Source organism: Lissotriton helveticus, chromosome 5_1 (assembly GCF_964261635.1).
Source record: "Lissotriton helveticus chromosome 5_1, aLisHel1.1, whole genome shotgun sequence".
NCBI lineage: Eukaryota > Metazoa > Chordata > Amphibia > Caudata > Salamandridae > Lissotriton > Lissotriton helveticus.
The window spans coordinates 205,117,485-205,135,840 of NC_136065.1; the positions used below are offsets into that span (position 1 = coordinate 205,117,485).

Sequence of the window (18,356 nt, forward strand, 5' to 3'; positions counted from 1 at the left end):
GAAAAGGCCTCAGCAATGATTCTGTTGTGCCCTATGACCATTGATAACGTAACGTAAACGTACATATAAACTCAATGGATTGGTCATAACTTACGTGGGGGGACGCGGTCCGGTCGTGCTACTCGATGTCACACCACTGCTGCACACAAAGCAAAGCAGGCTGCTTAAGCAGGTCCAGGCAGGCGGTCCGAGTCCGACCTAGGCACGCACACATACACACACGCAGTACTGGTCACGACGAGTCCGGCAACAACAATGAGTAGTCACTCAGTCACGCGCCCACTGACTCTCTATGACTCATCATGATCCTCGACTACTTCCACTTTCACTTACTGGTGTTGTGGCATGATTCCAGCACGCGCAGTGACGTCGTACAAATGGCCAATCACCGACGACAATGGCTCAGAGCAGCCAACACCCTCGCGCGGCACCATCCTGCTGCAGCAGCCAATCCTGGAGCAGCGTTAGCAGCGCCACTGCGCCAGGATTGGCTAAGAGCAGACTGCTATCTGCCCATTTTGAGACCGGGGCCTCGGGTCCATGCCTATGTCCAGTAGTAGTAGGGGGGGGGAGGTCTAAACTGTGCGCATGCGCGGGCCAGTCGAAATCTGGACTACTCCGGCATTTTACATGCGCAGTCAGTCTCAGTCACCCCTCTGCCTGTGCGCTGCCTGCCTGTCACTCTCTGCCGCAGCCCCGCCCCCCACGGCCCACTTCCTTATGGATGCCCGATCCTGTCGGGCTTCTCCCGGGGCCTTAGTGCGCTCGTCTCAGATTCATTTTTTAATTTTAAATAGTTATTTATTCTTCATCATGTTGGTAGTGCGGTCGTCCAGGCTAGTGGGGCAACGCCCCAACGCCCCCAATGGACGCACCGCCACTGGGTCCAGCCTTGCGTTTCTGAAGCAGCCACGGCTGGTGGTAGGTGTAACTGCAGGGCGGCGACTTAGGGAGAGGGAGGGGCAGGGTGGGGGGTTGTAACGTATGGATTACGGACATTAACAGGTAAGTAAACATATAAATAAATAAAATGAATTTCGTTGCGCGCACTGCATCGCATTTGGTGATGCAGTGCACACAACGAAATTTGTTTTATTTATTTATATATTTACTTACCTGTTAAAGTCCGTAATCCATACATTACAACCCCCCACCCTGCCCCTTCCCCTCCCTACGTCACCGCCCTGCAGTTACACCTACCACCGGCCGTGGCTGTTCTGAAGTGGCTGAGAGAGGCGTTAAGCCAGGAAGGCTGACACCTCTATCTGCCACTTCATTATACATATGGCTCTGTGTTCATTGTTTGTGTACATTTTCTGCTCCACATTGTGCTTCTTGCTTGTGTACCTATATCTCACACACACACACATCTTAGCATCTGGCACACTGCAAGCTTTTCGCATTTGCAAGCATCTCGCACACGCAGTGTGTGTCTTGTTTTGTACCACACATACAAGGCTTCTTTTATGCATATCTCGCAACTTCCCTTTTCATGCCTGTGTGCATCTTAGGGACTCGGTTTGCAAGCCTGGGATAAAATTACCTTCTGTTGTGTATCGCTGCACAGGTGAAGCAATACCAAAACAACATTTTATGGACTACAAACAATTCAAATGGGCCAAAATAGCATTTTGCCACAGTAAAGGCAGCAACAAGAAGAAAACGTATCTCGTTTCCATTTAAACACTAGATAAGATGTGTTAAAGCGTTCTAATGCCTTGCTGGGAAATGTATATATGCACTTGTGATACAATGCATAGTTTTGTCTTAGTGCATGTCTTCACATCCACACCAGTGCACTACAGAGACATAATGTGCTGCTACCTGTTAAGTATGATCTATTTTGTGGACACATTTTGCTCGCAAACGATTCTCGCCACTGGAAATGTTCTCAGAGTTTCAGGCAGGCAGCCTGACTGAATCAGGTCAATGCTTCTTGCTCGCATTAGAAAGACAACTCTAGGCCATAGGCGCTGCATTTCAGCAAAAAATTTTTTTATTTCAACCATCATTCAACTTCGAGGGCCCCTGACAGATGTGTAACACTCATAAAATACTGTTTCAGTGCGCCTGCATCTACAGTAGTCTTTAGATCAAAGGCCCCAGCCATCTTTCCACATAAGGCGCAGGCTCGGGGTTGAGCAATACATATAAACACCCAGAGAAATGTGGACTGAGACTTGTGTCTTTACAGGTGCCTTAACGAACAGAAAAAAAAACAAGGGGGCACATCCAGAAAACGAGGATAAATCACGGCTTCCCTGCTTAAGCCGTGTGCTCTTGGGCTACGTGGCCAAAAGACATTAACATTAACAAAGCCAATAGCTCTCCCATCAGTGAGACCTAGTATTGGCTTTGCCAATGCGCTTTAATTATAAGAATAGTAGCATATTGTTATTACTTGCTGCCCTCCCTCCCACCCCCTAACACATTCAGCTTGTATTTTTCTGGGTATCACGAATACACGTCATCAGAATAAAAAAGGCCGGTGAAAGGCTGAGTCAGCCTGCTGGGATTCGAACCCGTGAACTGCATGCTGTATCTAGGTAGCGATGAAAGAAGCACAGAAGAGCAGAAGAATACATGACTTTTTTCAGATCCAGGCTCTCTGGAGCGGTGGATGTAGGTCATCGGTGCCATTTGAAGCCCTGGTTTCAGGGCGGATAATGCTCTCCACGCCCACATAATCCGGTGGAAGGAGCTGGTCCGATTAAAGACATTATTCCACTTGGGCCTGAGCGAGGGTACACGCAGCTGAGACGGGGTGGGGGCAAAGGGGGTTGTAAAGACCGCCTGAGAGTGCGTCACAGAGCCAGGCTCGTGCCTCTGAAACTGACGCGTGCTGGGCGCGAGCACTGTCACACAACAACACCTTCCGGTTAATCAGATCCGTCTGAACCTGGCATCATCCTGGATTCTAAGTATTCGATGCAATACAGTTTTATTTTAATGCAACTACGAGAAAAAAATTCACTGTGAAGAAGTGCCTGGTTTTGGATAATCGTGCTTCTGCAAGGCTGGTAGCTCTGGGTCGAAGTCAGTCACATGCAGCGTTCGGGGAGTGTGCAGGTTTCGAGACAGCTTGCAACCCCTGAAAGAGGGTACGATTGAGGCGCAGCCAGTCCTGTGTCCGGCTGGAAATCTGGACAGTACGCGACAGTTCCCTTCTGAATGGCTTCTAGGGCTGGGGCCGAGCCAGTCATATGTCCAAGTCACGGAGCTCTGAAGATATTGACTGGCTGATGGTTGGTAAGGTTAGGGCAAAGTCGGCCAATATAATCTTAAAATTGTGTGATAGGCAACTGCCTCTGCAGGACAGGGAGGGCCCGAGGAAGTATCTATCACTCGTCCCCCTTGGGAACGCTACCGATTCTGTGACAGGCTGCCGGCTGGTAGGGCTGGGGTAGAGTCCTTCACATGGCAGGCTCACCAGGCTGTGGTGGTAACTCCTGCGCTCCCTACAGGTAAGCCAGGTAGACTGCGCTGTCTGGCACCACCGTGAATGCAGGGGTCTAGGTCTGTGCAGGGAGCCCTACGTATGCAGGTTTGTATATGCAGGCGGAGGAAGGGTGGGGGGGGGGGGGGCAGACTCGGGAGTACAGGGCTAATGGAGCAGCAGATGGTCCACTCTGTCAGCCTCCCATCCCCCGGCCTCACCGCGGGCAGAGGCGGCCAACCTGCTTTTAAAATGGGGGGTTTGTGACGACCTCAAGGGAGTGTCGGTGGTCATCTGCAATGCGATTGACCCCTCTGCTTCGAAGGGCAACCCCGTGGAGGAGGCGTACACGCGTCCATACCACAATGACTTATTGGAGAGACTTAATTGGTTCCTATAGCGCCACATGCGGCCTTCCTGCAGCTTCAGAGCGCTTTGATGCAGCACAGTACATCACAGAGGAGGCATCCTGCGTGTACCGGAAGGAAGATGAACAGACAAGGGGTCATTGGGGACAAAGCAGAATGGAATATACGAATAGCCCATGACAATATATACAACAGGAAGAGCATTCACGTGTCTCATGAGGGATGTTCCAGGGACATGTATAAGAACATGGATGAACATGGAAATCATTGTATTTAAGAAAACTCATGTACATTTCATCTTCTAAGATAAAAGCGGAAAGACGGAATTGTGCATGAAATGTAATCATGTGCTCGGAAGCAGTGCAAACGTCCTATTCTTTTTATGGCGCCTAGGAGCGACACCGAGCCAGGTTCTAGGCGCTGTCAATCTTGGCAGATACGGGAAGTAACTGTGGGACCACGGGAGATCACGTGTTAACCACCGTGCAGGACAGATAGAAGTAGGGAGGGAGATTCCAAAATGGCCATATCGCTGTGTATAGGATGCACGCAACTATATATGCATGCATATAACATGACAGAGCAGCAGAACTCAATAACCCTTTCCGCGCCGCAGCTGCCCCTGTAACGATCAGTAGAAGTGATACCCAGGGCTTTAAGTGGGATGAAAAAACTGGGGGGTCTCTCAAAGGGGCGTGGCCAGTGTAATTAGGGGCGTGGCTTTAAAACACTCACACTAAAAATATGTGCTTAGCATAGTGTGCCGCCCGACCTGTTTTTTGCTGTTTCGGTCATTGCATCCAGACATGTGATACAACAAGTAACATCATACCTACAACAAGTAAGGACTATTGGCTTTGTCAATGGTTATTAGTTGCAGAAGATAAATAAGCTGCAACTATGGCTTCTATATAATATTGACAAAGCTTCCAATTAAAGCCCTGGCGACCCTCCCACAATGTTGCTGATCTTGCGTTTCAGAAAGAGAAGGGAAATCCAGAAAGAAAATGACTCTTTAAAGGATTTCCCTTCCTCCACAACGCTCACCTGGCATGACGTCATGCCATAACTTCTCCAGTAGTGAGAAGTGAGCAGTGTGAGCAGCGCACATGGATGTGCATGCAGGCTGTCTCGAAACGGGTCTCTATCGGGCTTTGTATTGCATCCTGGCACTTTTTTCCGGACTGCAGTGACAGCACACTGCTGTCACTGCAATCTGGGGGTAAAAACGGTCCACCTGTGTTAGGGCTCAAAATAGAGCCCGATAGAGACCCGTTTCGAGGCCCCCTGAAAAAAACTGCCGGTGCTCAGACCCCTTGAGACCCCGCCCACTTAAAGCCCTGGTGATACCCTGTGCCCAAAAACCTATCCCCCGTCTTCGGTATACGAAATATGTCTAAAGGGGCGGGATGTTGTATAGACGCACGCGCACACACACGCGACATATTTCGGGGTATAAAACATGACAAATCTGAAGGGTCTCAACCGTGCACACATGAGGGGGGTGGGGTGGACAGTAAATGTGTCTCAGTTAAGACACCTAATATTCTGGTACAACCAGCTGATAAGAATGCCCCCCCCCCCCCACAAAATAGAATTATCTGTATATGACGCATTGACTTTCCTTATACACACACAATTTGCTCGCGATGCAGCAGCTGAGGGAAAGGGGCGGGGCCGCGCGTCCCCGTTCAGGGCCCCTTTAACGCCACCACAGTCTGATGTTACACACACACGGGTGGTTTGCTAGAAGGAGTAGACGGGTCCCTCCAGTACCACGAGCCAAACAACCTGCGAGCCCAGCGCATCCATTTAGCAGACAGTAGGGTGGCAGACGACAATTGTGTCAGACAAAGGCAGCTGCCTGCGTTTATCTCCCCGAGAGGGGTGCACCTCTCCGGTTGAAACCCCCGCTCCGGCCTCATGCCTCCATTTTCAGACAATATGGAGGTGGAAGGGAGAGACGGCGGGCGGGGGTCTCCTTGATAGCGAGGAGAGCCGCTGCATGGATTTTTTTCCTCGCTTTCTGACATTGCAGATCCATAAATAACTGTCACCCCACCCCCCGCAGATCCGGGCCTTTTCACCGAGGTCGAGGGGAGGGGACAGGAGGAGGAGGCGCTCATGGACACATAGATGTAGACCCTCCAGGCTCCGTCAGGGCACCTACTCGATTGCTCCATTGGAACCATCCGAAATAAAACAAATTGCATGTTCCTTTAGCAATCGACAAGCATCCATGTGTGACCAGATGTATTACCCCCTCACTCAAGGTAGGGGGCGCGCTCCCTGCCCCAGGGTTCGGGTCTACCTCTGCGGTGCACCGGGTGGCTGCATCCAGGCGGCCTGCACGGATCAGCCACTCATTGGGTGGGTTGTGTCATGACTGGCCACCATTTTGCCATGCTATAGTCCTCCCATGTCTCCACCGACCCACAGGCAGCCTGCTCATTGCCCTCTACCAGGCCCTAGAACCTCCAAGCTCGGACACGTCTTTTCTGTGTGTGTGGATGTGTGTGTGTATCTATCTATACATACATACACACACACACACATATATATATATATATATGGCATACCGGTCGACTAGCAGGTTGCCAATGCTTGTGAGTGATACTGATAGCATCGGCAGCCTGCTAGTCGACTTGTATGCCATAGACATATATTCTAATATATATTGTATTGTATTGCAATTGTAATAGCGCTTACTATCCCTGAAGAGGCGTCAAAGCGCTTTTTCGGCGAGTAGCCCGCTACTCCGGGACCCCTAGAGGATTGGTGTTGAATTAGTATGGTGAAACATGCAAGTACATTTTAAGTGGTGGATATGTTAGTCAGTTATTTGGAGTCTGAAGGATAGCAGAAGGATCGAAGAGGAAAAAAAAGTTTATATTTATATAGCACGTGTTACCTCTGAGGGGTATATAGGTCAGCCTGTGCTGCCTTTCATTTGGTCAGGCATAAACACTGGCCTTTCTGTATGCACCCAGGCCCTGGGCAATCTATATATTAAAAGAGTCAGTCTGTACCCGATCCTGGTCAGTCAGTCTGTGGTCACCGCCCCTTGAGAAATCTGTGCATTCCAAGAGTTACTCAGTCTGTACCTTACGTTGGTCAGTGTGTGTGCATACCCACATAATCTGTACATTATTGACCCTGTCTGTACCTGACACCGGTCAGTCTGTGTGCACCACCACCCAAGCAATCAGTGCATTAAAAGAATCAGTCTGTCTGTGCCTGTCAGGGGTCAGTCAGTGTCCACCACCTACCCCGGGTCAATCTCTACACTAACGTGACTGTCTGCGCCTTAGAGTGACCAATGCGTGTACACCGCCGAAGGTCAACCTGCACCAGCCCCTTGTGAATAGGTCCGTGCACTGGTGAGTCTGTCTGCACCATCATCTGACACGTCTTTACCATACACTGCGACCACAATAGTCAGCACCATCCCAATAGTCAGCACCATCCCAGGGTTGAGTCGGTCACTCGGAATTATCTCATGGTCAGTCACTCCATGACACCCTTTGGTCAGTGCATGCCACACATTGCCAGCCCGTGCCAAGGACCAGATCAGTGTGTCAGCGCCTAGAAGCACAGGCGCAGCAGAATGTGGAACACCCGCCCCCGCTCACGACGGTGGATACCCACAGACCGAGGGAAACCCTGTATCCAGCCATCACGCACATACCCACGTTCACTCACACATCTCCTCTTCAGCCCTCCCCGAGTGCCAGCACCCAGCCCTAGGGAGGAGGAGCCCACAGACCCCCCCCCCCTCTCCCCCAACACTCCCACCACCACCACCCTCCCTTATCGAAGGCTCTCTTACTTTCGCCAACCACTGCTTTCAGTCCGGTGGGGGCCATGCTGTCCTCCTGGTTTAGGGTCCCTGCTTCCTTTTTCTTGCCCGCGGGTCCTTCCCGTTCTCCGCTTCTCTCTCTTCTTGCCCCCTTCGGTCCTCCCTTCTTCTTCTCGTCCTCCGGTCTGTCTGTGGCGCGTACAATCCCCGCTCGTCTCTTCGCCGCAGCCTGCGATGCGCCTTCTGCGGCAGGGAAGGGGTGGAGTGCAGGGTGGAGGTGTGTGATGGAGCAGGGGGGGGAGGGAGGGATGGCGAGAGAAGGGTTCGTGGACGTCAGCAGGGGCACAGCCAATGGAGAGGCGGTCCATGGCTTTCATCATAGTCATGTTGCCCTGCCCCCCGAGCGGCAGCATCTCTGCATCCCTCCAGGGCACACATCCGACCTGCTCTCGGACTGAAACTGCCTGTCACAAGCCACCCCACCCCTAAAACACTGCAAGGTGAATTGCTACCCCGGGGGAAGGACAGACGACGAAGCATGAGCACAGCACAAAAACATTGAAAAAACAACTATCACTAGAAAGACACGCAAGCAACTGATTTTATAGTTGCATGTATTCTTATAAACACAAGCCGGCAACAGATTCTGTTAAAGCCACTCTATGCTCACGATGAAGCTGGTTAGCCCTTATAAATAGTGATTAAAAGTGCGCTTGCGCTTCAGACTGAGCGGCTAAAAATCGCTCACATTGGTCACAGTGGAGCACATTTTATGGAGGGCTCTAAAAAGTTGCATTCGCCATTCAAACTTCTATAGGAATGTTTACTGCCTTCTACCGAATTCGGTGTGCACATAGAGCTTGGCTTAACTTTGTTTCGTTTCTAGTTTTCTTCAAAGAATTTTTGAGTTTTGCCAGTCAGTCATAAATACATTTATTGGGACAATTGTCCATAAACATTCTAAAACCATAGAACACTGTTACATGATAAATCCACCCTAAAAACTACAAGTACACACAAATGTAACCCCAACTTATCCTAAACCATCTTTAAAACACTGCCCTAACCACACGCTTGAATTGTGCAATTCCTACTGCCACATCTATAAAAACGCATTTCAGACAATAACCCCTTTTGCGTCCGACCTCGAATATGTTTGGATTTTTAAAAATTGGAATCTTAAAAACCTAATACGAGCATTCAGGGAACACATACAGAAACCACTTCCATCCTGTACATCTTTACACCATCTGAGACTTGAGAAAATTGAGTTACACCCCAGTCTCACTTTTAAAATTTCATTGCGTAGCCTGGTTTCTGGTACCTGAGCCCAATAGGGAAAAGCCATATTCTGGCCAAGGGACTTTCGTGTGAAACGAATGGAAGGTTTCTCCCTCAAGTAGTGTGTAGCCTACTTTTACAGATGATTCTCACAGAACTTGTTTGCTTGGAAAAGGAGACCATATTCCAATCATGCTCCATACAGATGCTTTTTTTTAGGTCTCTTATCCGGAACCGAACATTCCTGACCCACTTCCCTTCACTGGCAAGAATTTCTTCGCAGCATAATCTAGCAGCAGCGGCTCCCCTGCTATGGCGGAATAGCGTTGACTCCCCCACCCCCCTCCACCGGCCAGCAGACTCGCCAAAAAATAAAAAATAAAAATATATTAAATCTGGGTTTATTATCGTTTTATTTTGTTTCCCAGTCGAGTCTTTGGGGTTGGGCTAGGGGTGATGACAGACACTGAGGGGAGTGGTTGCACACACTGCCTTCAGTGCGCATGTTGGTTTGGCTGGCCGACTCAGGACTGTCAAACCGACATGCGCACTGAGCTGTATCCAACTGAGCTGCATTAACGAGTTGGAGACAGCAGGCACAGGCTCTCAGTCTCACTGGGAGCGCAAATTGAGGGTGCTGAGGTTAATCCTGATGCTGCTGTCATGCTGCCAGCAGGGAGACATCAGCATCAGGATTAGCCACAGGGGGCCTGGGAGCCTGTGCCTGCAGTGGACTGGAGCCAGAGAGGAGCGGAAGACCGGCGATGCAGCAGGTACATTTTTAAGTAGTTTTTTTAGTTTGTCTGTCATACCCGCCTCACCCCTTCCCCACGATCCACCACTTTTCTCAGACACCGGCCACTACTGTAATCTAGACACATTTGCAGCTTCATTATCTAAAGATTACTTGTTAAGAAATCTCAAAGTACTGGAATTCGCTTGCAAGAGTTTTGCAGAAAATGTTTGAAACCTGTACATTTGGGTCTCTGAACTGCTTTACAAATTCACATTTTCAAAGGGACGTTGGAACTTCATAGCTGACCAGTTTTTCTCTAATCCGCCATTCTGTGTATTTGCGACCCAACTTGACCGACTGAGACGTTCTGACATTTTTTCTGTTTGGCCATTGGCAGATTGGTCCACCAAATTCCCACCACTATTCTAAACAAGCATATGCAATGCAATAGCGTTAGCGCTCGCCTTGACCAAATCTCTCCCCTCTCTATCTCTAAAACCGTACCCCTACCTAACGCACCCTCCCGCCCTAGAAGATTGTTGGCCTATCCTGTGCTCAACAATATCAATGACTTACTCAACTCTTACTCGCTTATCCTAGACCCCAACAAGATTCCTACGGGGCAAATTCAAGCCATTCACCCAGACCCGAACAGAGACAACCCCCACACAACCTTAGAGTCATAAACAACAACAACCTCATGAGAGTGAACATCATGCAGACTCCTCCTCCCTAACACCGGTACAACTTAAATGCGTACTACTCAACTACAGGTCAGCCAGCAAACATGCCTCTGATATATTTGACCTCATCCAACACAATGAGATAGACAGCATCGCCCTCAATGAAACTTGGCTCAATCCATCTTCCACTCCTATCCTAGACCTCCTAGTGCCCCCTTCCCATGACATATTTTGCCTAGACAGAGCTTTGAAACTGGGAGGTGGCTTAGCCTGTATACACCGGAGCACTCTCGCGGTCTCCCTCTCGGAGTCTTCGATGCCATCATCATGCAAATACCTTTGCCTCAACAGCTCCAGTAACAATCAACCGGTGTGTATATTGCACACATTCTATCACTCCCCTGGGGATAACCTCCCGTTCATTGAACAATTAATGGAAATCATCTCTGGCAATGTCGATTCCGTTCTGTCCCACATCTACCTCAGTGATTTCAACCTCCACTGGTCTAACCCTAATGACCAAGCTGTAACACGCCTCAAATCTTTTTTGAGTGATCACAAGCGGATTCAACATTGTGACCGGCCAACCCATAATAAAGGAGAAACTCTGGACCTCATCATCACCAAAGAACACACCATCACAATGGATACCCTCACCCCTTATGATTAGTCGACCCCCACAGCATCTTCGGCCATATTAACAAGGTGGTGTCTCTAAGGAAGGCTCAACCAACAAAATCGAAGATTTGGAAAAGGAACCTCAAAGATATCAACAGAACCAATCTAGCAACCCACTGTAAACTTGCCCTCTCTTCCCAAGTTGACATGTCTGAGGTTCATGTACTCACCGACTTCTACAACTCTACTATCTCTAGCATAATGGATTCTGTTGCTCCAATCCAACAAAAAAATGCCTCAACAAAAACATCCAAACCATAGTTCAACTGCAACTTAAACTTGGAACGTCGCAACCTTAGGGCTATCGAACGATCCTGGAGATCCAAACCATTCGCAGACCAGCTAAAAATCCTTAGAACGGTTAAGAGATCCTATAACAAGCAAATCAAGAGTGCTAAGGTGGACTATTTCAGATACCAACTTAATCATGCCTCAAATCGCCCCAAGAAACTTTTTTAACTGGTTAAACAACAACCGGTGAAGGCACAAAACCTCCCTGACTCTGAAGTCAGCCCCCCCCCTCATGTGATGATCTGGCTGCTTTCTTAACTGAGAAACCAAGGCTCATCAATATTGAACTGGATACCAAGCGGGCTCTACTGCTATCCAATGGGTCTACTCCCCACCCAGCACTAACGGACAAGATCGAACCGATGTGCCTGGGCATCAAGAACAACACCTCCTGGATCACATTCACCCCCTCAGTGAAAGAGACATTAAAAATGTTCTTCAGAGTATCAACCCTTCTAATCACTTCAGTGACCTGTTGCCACCTTCCATCTTCAAAGAAATCAAGGATGTATTCTCCCCCATCTGGACAAAGATTGTCAACGTGTCTTTGTCACAAGGCACGATCCCGGAGTGCCTAAAAGCAGCTCAAGTAACACCCATATATAAAAAACCTACTGCAGATAGTGCTGACCGTAACAACTTCAGCCCTATCTCTAACATCCCCACCCTCACCAAACTCCTAGGAAAATGCGTCCAATCGCAAATCTGTGCTCACATAGAAAATTTCCATCTCCTGGACCAACAATCTGGCTTTCGTAAAGGGCATAGCACCGAATCGTCTCTCACTCACATTATGGATGACATTCTAAAAATGCTTGATCAAAATGACCTTTCCTCTGCGTTTGACACTGTTAATCATGACAACCTCCTATCCATCTTAGAGCACAGGACTGTCTGGTTCGGTGAAGGCGAATCACTCTCTCTCTCAGCCATCTCCAGTATCCACTCAAAACTAGTTAACTGTTAACCACCTCCTGCTCAACACCTCCAAAACAGAATTCCTTCTCATCTCTCCTACAAATCACATTCCTATGCCAGACCTCTGGATGAATCACCTCACCGCCTTCACTATTTTTACTTTACTGAAGCGCATAGCTGGGTCGCGCTCACCAGTGGCAGGACTCTGCGTGGACTGCACGAACTTCCCTCACTTCTTCCACACCTCGCCGCACCCGCTCCGCGGGTGCCGCTTCGTCAGGCCATCGTGAGGAGGAGCAGTCTGGGAGACTTTGGAAGACCATCACAACCCCGGCGGAGGGCTGCAGGGCTGCGAGCGTGCCAGGGACTCCGATTCCCAGGAGTCCCTGATAGACCGGTGACAACTTCCGGTCCGCTCTCCCTGACGGCCCGACCCCCGCCCACCGGAGGGCTTTTTAAACCCTTTGCTGCCTAGCCCTTATTGGGACACTATTTTTACTTTACTGAAGCGCATAGCTGGGTCGCGCTCACCAATGGCAGGACTCTGCGTGGACTGCACGAACTTCCCTCACTTCTCCCACACCTCGCCGCACCCGCTCCGCGGGTGCCGCTTCGTCAGGCCATCGTGAGGAGGAGCAGTCTGGGAGACTTTGGAAGACCATCACAACCCCGGCGGAGGGCTGCAGGGCTGCGAGCGTGCCAGGGACTCCGATTCCCAGGAGTCCCTGATAGACCGGTGACAACTTCCGGTCCGCTCTCCCTGACGGCCCGCCCCCCGCCCACCGGAGGGCTTTTTAAACCCTTTGCTGCCTAGCCCTTATTGGGACACTATTTTTACTTTACTGAAGCGCATAGCTGGGTCGCGCTCACCAGTGGCAGGACTCTGCGTGGACTGCACGAACTTCCCTCACTTCTTCCACACCTCGCCGCACCCGCTCCGCGGGTGCCGCTTTGTCAGGCCATCGTGAGGAGGAGCAGTCTGGGAGACTTTGGAAGACCATCACAACCCCGGCGGAGGGCTGCGAGCGTGCCAGGGACTCCGATTCCCAGGAGTCCCTGATAGACCGGTGACAACTTCCGGTCCGCTCTCCCTGACGGCCCGCCCACCGCCCTCTTACCTTCCTATAATTGGGGTCACTTCTCCCGCAGCGCTGGACGCAGCCCGGAGCAAAGACCGGGCTAAGAGCGGGCCGTTTGAGGCCGTTCGAGGACGGCAGAGGACGGCCCTGGCCCATAATCCCTGCACAGTTGTGATTTAAGTAAGGTAGGCGGTCTTGTGACCCAGAGATTGATTGGACATAAGAAACATTGTACTGACTGTGAGGGCTACTAAGTTATTACCCCATTTTTGTGTAAATAGCGTGCCTAGTCTTGATTACTGTAGCTGGTGCTAATTAGATACCATGGTTTTAAGATCTGGTAAAACACGCACTGTCCAAATTCAAACACCTAAAGGAGTGGTATCGGGTCCATTGGACGCTTTTATTACACGTGCCACGGGAATCCTGGAAAAAGAAATAGCAATGGTGGAAAAACGACTCTCCATTGACTTAGTCAGCGGAAAACGCTCTTCGCTGGGTAGGTTGGCCACGATTCCTAGCCCCGTGTCACATGCACACGCACATGCAGCTTTTAATTGTATACACTTAGACACTACGGATGCCATAGTCCACATGGATAGTGAGGGGGTTGATCTTCCTGTACACACTCCAGCTCATCCTGAACATCTTTTGGATGATCACGAGGCAACTGGGGAAATTGAAACTCAGGATAGTCTAGATTCCGAATATAGCTCGGAATCTGCCGACTCATCCCTTGACTCACCCAAGACAGTCTCTAATGAGCTAACCTATATATATTCTTTAGGTATAGACATGGTATCGAGGAAGAGAAAGCAAGACATGAGCCACATGGGAGGGAGAGAACGTAAGATGCCTAAATTAAAAGACACTATTGGCAACCCTACATTGGCACCTGGCCACCCCAGCGAAAAACAATGTCCTAGTACATTGTCTAATGTCTTACGCCCCTCCCTCATCTCCCTAGGTTCCTCAAACCCATGCCCAACGTGCCAAAGCAGCGACGAATCCTTGTTGGCAAAGATCGAGGCTTTGATGAAAAACCTCTTATTACCAGTCTTGGAGCGGACTAGATTAATGACTTTAAAAATAGACTCACTGGAGGCAGTAGTGAATACGAATTCTGCCCTGTTATTATCTATACCTGGCACAAACCCAGGGGGGGTCAAACCCTCACATCTGGCCCCAAAAACATCAAATATTCCAAATACTCTTATTAGTAATCCCAGCAATCACAAACCCCCAGGGCCAGTAACCGATAGACCAAAGAGGGGTGGTGATTCTAAAAACATCCCAAGCAAGGTATCTGAGGTCCCGTCTCAACGTACCCATATGATGAAGCCCACGAACAAACCGGATAGATCAACCCCTGCTAGACTCCATACTACTAAACCACTTTCTTTGGCAAAATCTAGCACAGACACCCATAGGCATCTTTCCCACGGGCCCCTAGTTAACCATCATAGTACCTTAAAACCTATGGTAGAAAAACACCCCAGGTATACAACACCCCGGGTTGACATCCCTATAGAGGCTACGCCATACACAATGGTATTGACCGGTGTGGCCCCCCTACAATCTGGCAAAAGGGAGACTCATGGTGACCTGCGCAATAAGGTGATTTTCTGGCTGAATAAAAACCGACCCCTACCTCCGTCCTCGCCAACTGAAATTCTGTTTGTAAGAAGGGTTGATTGGGTGGGCCAGGGCACCAAAGATCTGGAGGGGGACTGCATTTTAATTTCGTTCAGGGACCCCTGGGTGGTGGATACAATTTGTAGAGAAGCTAGGTTTGCTAGGCAGGGGGATGTCCAGACCCTGGGCCTATCATACTTTTACCCACACAGACAGGCTTATACCTTGAAGGCCCCTAAACAGGGACGACCCACCATTAGGAGTTACCCTATGATAAGGACACCCCAACTACCGCAATTCCCACCCCTTTTCAATCATTTTGGCCCCTTGTCTGATCTCGAGGCCACTGATTGACTTCAAACACCTTCTTATCTACCTGAATCCGTAGAAACTCCTGGCCTTGGGGTAGAGAGGCAGAGTCAGGGTCAGGAGTCCCCACAGCTCGCAATTATAGCAGAAGAGTGTAAGGGGGTTCCAGTACTAACAGGGATTGTCACATCACCATTGAGGGCAGGGGGAGTCCCCATGATGACCGGGAAAAATCAGAACATCGTTGGGAGAACTGAAAATGGGTGGGACGGCAGGGTTGGACAAGGCAAGTCTGCAGTTTTAGATGTGGTGGCCCCTTCTGTGGTACCCACATCAGAAACACTTGCCCTTGTGTCCTGGAATATTGCTGGGGTTAAAGGTCGTATCCATTCTGAAGATTGGCTGGAGTTTATGGATAAATTCGATATCATCCTACTCCAGGAAACCTGGGCAGTTGATCCAATATTTAGGCAGGGTTATGTAAATTTCTTCAAAGCCGCCACTCGAAGCGCCATTAGAAATGCTAAAGGGCGAGCCTCAGGGGGCCTACTGATCTGGGTGAAACAATCCTTGGGATATCACACTACAGAAATAAGTGTACAAAACCCGGACCTCCTTATTGTCAAGTTGAGCAAGACTGGTTATCGGGACCTGATCCTGATTAACATATATGCACGAGGTTTGCCGGGTGGCCGTTCCCCACCCTTGCTGGAGGTATTGGACCCCAATTTGGCAGCCTTAGATAGCAATAATGTTATTCTTCTTGCTGGAGACCTAAATTGCTGCTTCGAACCTTTACTTGACCCAGGGGACAGTTGGGGCTCTGCGGAGGACGCAGTATGGGGTATACCCGATCTGCTGTCCGCCAAACGGGTACCAGCAACAGAGGCAGCGGTGAACTGGATGGCTTTCTGTTTAAATAGAGGTTTTCGGGCCTGTAATGGTCGAACAAAATCAGACCAGGAAGCCAACTGTACATTTGATAATGGGTTAAGAAGAAGCCACATTGATTATATCCTGCTAAAAATAGGAGATTGGCCCCTGCTGGTGGACATGGAGGTACTTTCCCGTCCAGAAAGTGACCATAACCCTTTGACCCTGCAACTAAGGTTGCCAGGACTTGTGAGACTAGTGGAACCCGGTATCTCACAGACAGGGGACACTTATCTTACAAACGATAGGAAGAGGTTAAAATGGTCAAAAATTGAGGAGGACGAAACATTGAGGAATAAGGTTATCAGCGTGGTTAACAATATATATAATGAAATGCTGATCCACGCCCAGCTGGGGGATAACCCGGAAATGGCTAACTTTATTATAAACCTTCATAATCGTTGTTTTGACGATTTAAAATCTCTACTTTCCCAACCTCGCCGGCAGGGAACCACTAAAGCACCTATTCGTCCCCAGAAATGGTATAATAAAAAATGTAGGGAAGCCCACACTGACTTGATTAAAGCAGTTAAGTCTCGGATTATGGGTACAGTGAAAGCGGCTAGATTAACCTATAGGAAAATACAGTGGGAAGCCAAACTGGAGTGGGAGGACAAGTACTGGTCAGACCTACTGGAAGCTTCCACATCCAATAACCCCATTAAATTCTGGGAAATAGTTAAGTGGGGGAAGGATCCGGACGCTCGCACTCCCGCAAACCATGTGTCTCCCACTGAGTGGGTGACTTTTTATTCAACCCAGTTCTGTGCCGTGAATCCCATGCTTTCCTGTACCCTGGGAATGGCATCCCATCCTTCTATTCAAAGCGAGAACATCATTTTCACAGAAAGTGAGGTCGAGCTGGCACTAAATCTCACCATGCGAGGGAAAGCGCCGGGCATGGATCTTATACCCGCCGACTTGTTTAAAGCCAACCCCGCTCTGTGGACGCCATATATTACCAAGGTGGCAAATTCCATAGCTGCAGGTGCAAGAATACCCAAATCTTGGAAGGGGGCGGAGATTTTACCGATTCATAAAAAGGGTAGTAGGTCAAACCCAGGTAACTACCGCCCGATTAGTCTCATTGACTCCATGCAAAAACTCATTGCACGCATGGTTCTGGGTAGGGTCCAAGGCTGGATCGAAATGGAGGACATACTATCTCCAATGCAGGCGGGCTTCAGATCGGGAACAAGCACCATCGACCAGGTGTTCAGATTTTGTCTGATCTACTGGAAGGTGGTTCAGCTTGGCGGCGGTACCATCTTCGCAGCGTTCATTGATCTGAAGTCCGCCTTCGATCTAGTCCCGAGGGACAAACTGTGGGGAGTCTTGAGGAGTTTGGGAATGCCCGTGGAATTGCTTGATTTGATAATCAAACTGCATGAGGAGAATTTTCCGAGGGTAAGATGGGGAGGACAGGGCCAAGTGACGGAACCCTTTCCAGTCACCCGAGGTGTCCGTCAGGGGTGCGTACTGGCACCCACCCTTTTTTTATTGTTCATTGACCAAGTGGTCAAATTCTTCGAATCGACCCCGACAGATGCCCCAATGCTGGCAGGACAGCGTTTCCCAATGCTCATCTTTGCTGATGACACTTTACTCCTCTCCAGAACACTTAGTGGATTACAGCGGGCATTGGACCGCTTTGAGGAGTTCTGTGCCATCAGCGACCTCAAGGTGAATGTGGGAAAAACCAAATTTATGGTGTTAACAAAGAACTGCTCTGTCCGGAGCTCAGTTAGTATGGGTGGTGTCAAATTGGACCAAGTGGAGAATATGATTTACCTGGGGGTCACGTTAGATAGTCGCTTGAGATGGAAAGCCCAAGTTGGTGCTCAACATCTCAAGCTCGCCCGACTCACTGGCTGCCTCTTTAGTGAGCAAAGAAAATCTATCACCAAGCGGGTTACCCCAGCACTCAAAATCTATGATGCAAAAATTAACCCAGCGATTTTATATGGTGCAGATCTGTGGGGCCATATGGATCTTACGGGTCTGTTTAAAATACAGTGTAAATTTTTCCGAAACTTGGTAGGTCTGCCACAGTCGTCCCCTTCCATTCCCCTTTGCCTGGATCTGGGATGTCCACCGATTAATGAGATGGCCAGATTTAGACTGGTTGCCTTCTGGAGGCGCCTATGGACCTCCCCTGACCTCACCTTTTTTGCAAATGGGGTAGCAGAAGTTAGGTCAATTAGGGGATC

General features: G+C 49.5%; 1 protein-coding gene across 2 annotated transcripts in view; it reads right to left on the reverse strand.

The window, feature by feature from the left end:
* Positions 1-7,858, reverse strand: part of STXBP1 (syntaxin binding protein 1) — a 229,160-nt gene extending 221,302 nt beyond the window's left edge. The window contains exon 1 of one of the 2 annotated variants that reach the window (XM_078642001.1): positions 7,634-7,858. In XM_078642001.1, the coding sequence (XP_078498127.1) occupies positions 7,634-7,670 (37 nt within the window). In that variant the 5' untranslated portion in view covers positions 7,671-7,858. The remainder of the gene's footprint in view (positions 1-7,633) is intronic. The other variant, XM_078642002.1, reaches the window with a different exon arrangement.
* Between the last annotated feature and the right edge of the window lie 10,498 nt (positions 7,859-18,356).